Source organism: Heterodontus francisci, chromosome 2, assembly GCF_036365525.1.
Source record: "Heterodontus francisci isolate sHetFra1 chromosome 2, sHetFra1.hap1, whole genome shotgun sequence".
NCBI classification, from domain to species: Eukaryota; Metazoa; Chordata; class Chondrichthyes; order Heterodontiformes; family Heterodontidae; genus Heterodontus; species Heterodontus francisci.
The window spans coordinates 71,833,813-71,842,057 of record NC_090372.1 but is presented as its reverse complement, the minus strand read 5'-3'; the positions used below and the strand labels follow the sequence as shown (position 1 = coordinate 71,842,057).

The following is an 8,245-nucleotide window of genomic DNA, read 5'->3' as shown; positions in this document are numbered from 1 at the left end:
GCAGCCTGAACCATCCCATTAAATTGCATATCTATTCATTTGGAGTCATGATCAAAGACCCAGAAAACAGAGGAGAAATTGATGCTTCAATTAATATTCAGAAATGTCTCATGGGTGACATTTTAAATGGAGCCCCTAGGAATTATCCCACAATGCTCTGTTCTGAGAGCAGTTTCTTGTTGGGTTAGCACCTTGCCTCGAACATTAGTAAGCTATTGTCAGTCTGACAGCGTACCCTACCGCCAACAGATTTAACTAGAATTCACTTTAATAAAGCTGTCTGGCAATAGCAGTTTTTTTTTGAGGCACCGAAAGAACATTGCTACAGCAGATGGTAGATTATGATTTTAATCACTGCAGTAATTACTGGATGCTCTTAGGTATCAAACATAGCAGTGCATGATGGGAAATGTGTGAAATGGTCCATATCTGGTGTTTGTGTTTATTTTGTTGAATATTTGCAGTGCTGATCTCTATTCAATACCCAAGATCTGAACAGAGGGCAAAATGATTTTACACCTTTTCTTCAGTGGTCGCACAGATGGGATTTATGGTAATGTTGCTGAAGGTTCATTCTGTGGCCAAAGTAATATTGATGATTCTCAGCATTTGCATCATTGTCATTAACATTCCATCTGCCAGAGAGCCAAACCACCTAATGTAATGTAAGGTCAGGCCAGAAACATGTTAAGGTCTGAATTGCACTAGTTGATTGCTTCAATCTTCAGTGTGTGATTATCAGCATCTGCGGCACCATGGGACTGACGGTACATTGTGTAAAGCTCCTCCCATTTCGTCCTGTTTGCATTGATTCCATTTACCAAGGGCTGAACCCTTCCGTTCAGCTTAGCCAATGCCTGAAAAGTGAGGGGCAGATAAAAAGGGTAAGTGGATTGGAGAGCTGCTAGTAACACAGCTCACCATGTCAGCAAAGCTGTCTCTAAGATCGAAGTGAGACAGCATTATCTGGAGCAACAATATTTAAAATAATACAATAAGCTAATAATCATATGCTTTATCCCTGATACCCAACCATGCTACCTTCTGTAAACCTAATTATCTTGGAACATCCCTAAAGTATGTATACCCAGAATTATTTGATCCCCACCCCTTGCTGGTTGTTGTATAGTTTTCCAAATCTTTCCACATGCTTTCAACCTCAGACTTCAGATTCTACAATTTTTTATTTCAATTCAGAAAAGAGATCCAATTCAAACAATTCTGAATGATTAACACTATAAAAGAAGAAAAAGCATTATGAAACATAATGGATCCTGCTCCCACCACCGCCCCCACCCCCACCCCCCCCAGCCTGGATACAAATTAGACAGTGTTCACTCCTGGCAAGGCCTTGTGCCTGGAAACAGAGGCAATAAGGTAGCCAGTGCTGGAAGCCTCAGCAGCCCGTCTTGATGATGGCAGCCACCATGTGAAGGCGCTCACTTTTGAAATTTAGCGTTCCACCATATAAGCAAAATATCTTTTGGATACTTCATGACCTTCCTGCCTACCCCTTTCAGCTCATAATGCCAGCTTCTTCTGGGTGCACTTTCTAACACAGCCCAGTGATGGGAAAGATAAATAAGACAGGAGGCGTTGTGGCACCAACTGCACCTCAATTAGATTAGATTAGAGATACAGCACTGAAACAGGCCCTTCGGCCCACCGAGTCTGTGCCGAACATCAACCACCCATTTATACTAATCCTACACTAATCCCATATTCCTACCAAACATCCCCACCTGTCCCTATATTTCCCTGCCACCTACCTATACTAGTGACAATTTATAATGGCCAATTTACCTATCAACCTGCAAGTCTTTTGGCTTGTGGGAGGAAACCGGAGCACCCGGAGAAAACCCACGCAGACACAGGGAGAACTTGCAAACTCCACACAGGCAGTACCCGGAATCGAACCCGGGTCCCTGGAGCTGTGAGGCTGCGGTGCTAACCACTGCGCCACTGTGCCACCAATCTGCTCCCTTGGGGTACATCCTGGAAATCTGCAGGCAATGCAAAGGGAGCACAGGGCGAGATCATGGATAGCTGCCCTTTCCCTTATTCCTTGCTGAGAGCCGAGCATTTACTGGGCACAGAGCAAAGGATAATTGAGCGTGGTGTTGCAGACAAGCATTTTGTTTGATATAGAATCCATGGGAAGTGGGAAGCTACAGTACATTAAATTAAAACAACTGCCCAACAGGAAAGAGGGGCCTTGAAAATCCACAGTTCACCAATTCCGGTACTTATGCCAGGTTTGGGCCCATTGGCTACCTCTGCCCGACCCCACCAAAGTGTGTACCAAAGCTGTGGTGAGAGTACACTTCAAGGGCTGCAGGATTTTCAGGCCCAGGATTGTTATGGCATATCTTGTAAAAATTGGGATCCATGAATCTGGCAGTATATCGGAATCACACCCGTCACTGCTCCCCAGTGCTGACCTTGCCAGTGTTTTCGGGAATACCTCATCAGCATGAGGCTGGCGAGCACACACACTACAATGGACGCCTCACCAGCATCTACTTACCCCAACAGCTGGAAGAACCAGTGCTTGGCTGTCTTTTTGTAGGGTTCCCAGGGCTCTTCAGCCTTAAGGTCCCCTTCTTTGGTCCTGTTTAAGGAAACTAAATCAAACATACGAATTAGGAGCAGAAATAGGCCATTCGGCCCCTGGAGCCTGCTCCGCCATTCAATAAGATCATGGCTGATCTGTCTGTATTTCAAATTCCACACTCCCATCTACCCCCGATAACCCTTGATTCCCTTGCCTAACAAATATCTATCTTCGCCTTAAAAATATTCAATGACCCCGCCTCCACCACCTTCTGAGGCAGAGAGTTCCAAAGTCGCACAACCCTCTGAGAGAAAAAAATTCTCTTCATCTCTGTCCTAAAAGGACCACCTCTAATTTTAAAACTGTGCTCCCTAGTTCTGGACTCACCCACAAGAGGAAACATCCTTTCCACATCCACCTTGTCAAGAACGTTTAGGACCTTATATACTTCAATCAAGTCTCCCCTCACTCTTCTAAACTCCAGTGAAAACAAGCCCAGTCTGTCCAACCTTTCCTCATAAGACAACGTGCTCATTCCAGGTTTCAATCTAGTAAACCTCCTCCGAACCACCTCCAACGCATTTACAGCCTTCCTTAAATAAGGAAACCAAAACTGCACACAGTATTCGGGATGTGGTCTCATCAATGCCCTGTATTACTGAAGCATAACATCCTTACTTTTATTTTCAATTCCGCTCATAATAAAGGGTAGCTTTCGATTAGCCTTCTTTATTACCTGCTGTACCTGCATACTAACCTTTTGTGATTCATGCACGAGAACACCTAGATCCCTCTGCACTTCAGAATTCTGGAGTCGTTCTCCGTTTAAGTAATACTCTGCTTTTTAATTCTTCCTGCCAAACAACTTCACATTTTCCCACATTATACTCCATCTGCCAGATTTTTGCCCACTCAATCAACCTATCTATATCGGTCTGCAACCTCCTTATGTTCTCTTCACAACACACTTTCCTACCTATCTTTATGCCAACTGCAAATTTAGCTACCATGCCATCGCTCCCCTCATCTAAGTTATTGATATAAATTGTAAAAAGTTGAGGCCCCAGCACAGACCCCTGCGGGACTCCACTCGTCACATCCTGCCAATCAGAGAAGGAATCATTTATGCAGACTCTCTGTTTTCTACCAGCCAGCCAATCTTCTATCCATGTTAATATATTACCTCCTACACCATGAGCTCCTACTTTGCGCCACACCCTTTTATGTGGCACCTTGTCAAATAGCTTCTGGAAATCCATGTACAGTACGTCAACCAATCTTTGGGAGTTCAGGACACAAACCTACTCTGGACTGTTTCCTGCTGAGAATCATTTCCGTCCATTCAGTACCCATCATCAGTTTCACCAAAATATTCTCCAGTGTTACACTGGCTGTCGACCAAGGGGAAGCAAGAAATCCCTGTTTTGGAGGACCCCAACCCTGGGACTATAATCCTGATTGCACTCGCCTTGTAAGTGGTGAGCACAGGTTCCACCCCTTAGAAGACTGCATGGAAAATGCATGAAGCATCAGGGTTTGAATTTTTGGGCCACGTCAAGGGCGGGAACAGAGGCGGACTGGTCCTGAAATACCACAACCAGCAAGCATGACAGTTTCCTGAACCCATGCAAGCCATTTTTGCTGAGTTGAGTTTGGGGCTGGCATGGCTACCCGCCCCCATGAGGCAGGTAGCCAATTAGGCTCGTTAAGAGCCTTGACAACCTCACTTAAAGGAAGCTGACTTGGATTTTCCAGTTGGCCTGTAGTTTCCTGATGCGACTTGGAGCAGTTTAACTGCCTGGAAGTGGGCATGCAGCAGCAAGCCGGGGGTCAGCGCTCCAGGGTGGCCTACAGACCCTCTCTGCGTGCCTGGTGTAGATGCAGCCCAGGGTCACCCTGCAGAGGGACTCCCTCCACACACAACCACCCCTCCTACTCCCTCCCACAGTGGTGGCCTGGCTGCTTTTTATTTAAAGTTTTAAAAATGTTGGTGAGAAGGCAAGTCCATATTGAAGTGCTCTCTCAGTTACCTACCTCTACTGCAGCCTGCTGCTCCTCTCAAGCTGGAAGGCCTCTGATTGGCCCTCCAGCTTTGAGAGCTTGCCTGCCGCCCTTAATTGGACAGGAAATCTGTTTCCATGCCAATTAAGGGGGCGCCTCCGTGAAAATCCCAAAGAGTGACTGTTTCCCCCAGGGGTGGGCTCGGGACCCTGCGCAACCAGGTCCTTGCTGTTTTCCACTGGAATCTGCAGGAGTCTAGCCAAACCCTCAAGGAAATTCAGGGCCTTGACTTTTGCTTTTCTTATTTTATCATATGCAGGTCTGTAGTAAGGGTTTGAGACGCATTGTACATCCCAACAAATATTTATCAATACATTAATGGATAGCTAGGACTTATTTACAAGAAAGTTGTACAAGTAAAGCCTTGGCAACCTTTTTGCAAACTATCATGGCGAAGGCTTCAAAGTCATAAAGAATAAAAGGGACATGAAGGAAGCTTACTCTTCTCATTTGGTGGTTATTACTGTAGTTAGGGTTTATTGCTGTTTTGCTGAATTTCCTTTTTGGGGTAAATAGGGAAGGAAATTCTTGATTGAGGACATTTTGTTGAAACTATTCCTCCCTGTCTTTTAAAAATTGTTTCATATATATTTACATTTCAAAAAATATCCACTCAGATGTTATTGGAAAAACATTGGTCGTGAAATCTCATAACTTTGGTGGGTGATCTGAAGAATCCCTGAAGAAAAAGCATCCTTAGTCATTTATACCTCCTCTCTGGGGTTCTCCTGAAGTTATGGTGGAACACTGGAAGAACATCCCCTTCACCCTCACCAAATATCAGGGTCTTTTTTTTTTAACTAGAACTGGACGCTTTGGTAACCTCACGAACCTCATGCATGCTGACCAAGTCGACTGAGTTCAACAAGGGCTGCAACTTCTGACCGGCTTTGCAAAAGGGGCTTTTTCCTCATTTGTTTTCCTTTGGCCTTCCTAATGCTTTCAATGATTTCATCACAATATTTACAAACTGATCTTCCATGATATTCTTCACAGGTAGTTTGGGAACTTGAGTATAGTTATGTCTAGCTATTAAGATAAACTTTGCTTAAACTGTTCTGAGCCATGGACAGAATTTCTTGTGGGGAAGTAGATTAAATAGATGTGTCCTGAGGTAAGAATTGAGAGACATTTCTATAAATTGCCAGCTGTTTGTAAGTCCCTGGCTCCTGCCCTCGGGAATACTTTATCAAAATCAGAAAAATCAGCAGGAGGCAGATGCCATTTTTAAAATACTTTTTACACTTTGAAATGATGGATCTGTGCTTGACCAAAATAGATATATATATATTTGAAAATCAGATCTGCTATGTCACTGCTCACAGTGAGTTCATTATGTAACTGTAGGGTTATTATCCACAAAATGTGATGAGGAAAGCTATAGGCAGTGATCGTACCAGCTACAGGACATGTGTGCTCCCTCTCCTGCTTCCCTCTGTTTTTCTATCCTTTTCTGGCCCACTCACTGGCCTATTTTGTTTCTGTATCTCATTGGGGATCATTATCAGCTTTGTTGCCTTGTAGCAGCACATCACCCATCCTGCATAGAACCAGCTTGGATTTTCATTCCAGTGATTTTAATAGGTTAGCAATCCGCACTGCCAGGTTACTGCACGGGTGGCAAAGCTGAAAATGAGCCCTCCCCACATTCTTTCTTTGTTCTATTTTCTGTTGTCTCCTTTTTGTTTTTGGTGACACAGGTAAGGGGAATGTGTGTGATCAGTGCAGCCTGGAAGAAACTCACAGATGCCCCGTAAAACATTTTTAAAAATTGCTGCATATAGTCAGTGGTGCAGGTCTCAATCCCTATCTGACACCCAGGCAATTGCCATTTCCCTTCTTGGTGATAAGGCACACTGGTTTAACCAGATATTTCTCCACCAACCATATATTGAGTTTCAATGAAGAACCAGGACAGGAGATCTCAGAGGCTTGGAACCCCCTCCATCAATGGCCAGGTTTGGATGAGGCAGAATATCTGCCCCAAAAGGCCAGTCAACAAACTTGGCACAAGGTCAGGGCCCAACATATCTTCACCATCCCATTTAATCCAGGCAGTTTTCACAAGACTTCTATCTTCCCAATTATTCCCAATGCATGATATACTGGGCAGTTGTCCTGGGCACCAGGCACCACATCACCCATCCCATATAGAACTGGCCTGGTTTTTCATTCAGGCGATTTTAATGAGCAAGTATTCCCTGCTGCCAGGTTACTGCATGGGTGGTAATGTTGAGGAAGCATGGAACGAGAAAAGATATTTGGCTTGTCAAATCTGCTTCTTCCATAGATTGTGCATCATTCACTCTCCCATGGATTCTACACAACCAAATTAATCTCTCGAAGCATGCTTTCTACAAAGTTGCTTCCTGCACTGAGAAGTAAATGAAGTAAAACTCCACAATGCTCGACTCCACCCTAGACTGGTTGCCTTCCTTGATGTTCTTCTGTGATTCCAGGAGCTCTTGAACCATTATGCTCCATACAATTTATCATTTTTGAAAAATAATTTTATCTTCTGAGTTGAATCAGTGGGTCCAGAAGATGGGGTTGGCTGTAGGTTCAAACTTACCAACAGCTTACCGCATCCCTGTTTTCTCTATAATGCAGAGCTGAATATTCTGCTTAGGTTAGCCAAATATTGTACTATTGAAATGGAAATTTAAAAAAAACGTCTATGAAAGCCTGGACACAACTCTGAAATTCCTTTTTAGTAAGCAGAATAAATTATAAACTATAGAAAAACTATTAAACTTTACATGTTAAGCAATAAAGTTGACCAGCTGCCATTTTGGCGGTCTTATAAAATTCACAGGTGTCCTTTCCACTTAATAGAGATTTGTTTTAATAGAGGCTATGCATATTTTCTTCGTCTTCACAATGTATCCAATGCTGTCAATGAAACAACTGCCAGCGTGAATACTGAGCAGGTGTTCTTGTGATGCACAGAAGTGTTGTTTAAGATTACTGAGATGGGAATTTGGAATACTAGCTATAATTTCCTGTCATTGCTTTCACCAGAGACATCATCAGGCGCCTTGTAAGTGCATGAATGACAGGTTTATCATGAGACACAGGGTTGTAATAGCTATGATAATCTGTTAAATCCTTCTGCAAGGTCTTTGAACACCTCATTCTGCAACATAGTCAATGAATTTTCTGTAAGCCTACTTGTCAAAGCCATTTCCACATTTGCCATATGCCAACAACATGGATTTTATGATAGTCATATGAATTTTCCTGGTTTGTTAAAGAAAATAATTACATTCAACCTACTGCTGTTAAGGGAGCAAATATAATAATGGCAAAAGAGAGGCTTCATTTTCAGCTAAACAGAAAATCTGTAAAGCTATCTTTTTATTTTCCTTCCATCTTGTTTTCAAATATTAATTCTGAGAAAATGTAAATCTGTAACTCAAATCTTTCCCTCAGTATAAATAGACTAAATTCAGTAACAGAAGAACTGGCACACACTAAAAACATTGGCCTGGATATTACTTCCCTCCATGATGGGCAGAAAGTGGGGGGGTGGGGTCAGAGAGTTAAATATGAGGAATGAGTCCCCAACATTCCGCACAGGCGGCCACCACCTATTTTACAGTGGTGAATATCAGGGCTTCTGAGTGTCCT

At 43.3% G+C, this 8,245-nt stretch overlaps 1 protein-coding gene across 3 annotated transcripts in view; it reads right to left on the bottom strand.

Moving 5' to 3' along the window:
- Positions 1-364: 364 nt before the first annotated feature.
- Positions 365-8,245, bottom strand: part of pde11al (phosphodiesterase 11a, like) — a 401,215-nt gene continuing 393,334 nt past the window's right edge. The window contains exon 21 of one of the 3 annotated variants that reach the window (XM_068058983.1): positions 365-857. In XM_068058983.1, coding sequence (XP_067915084.1) covers positions 705-857 — 153 coding nt within the window. In that variant the 3' untranslated portion in view covers positions 365-704. The remainder of the gene's footprint in view (positions 858-8,245) is intronic. The other 2 variants (XM_068058992.1, XM_068059001.1) reach the window with 2 other exon arrangements.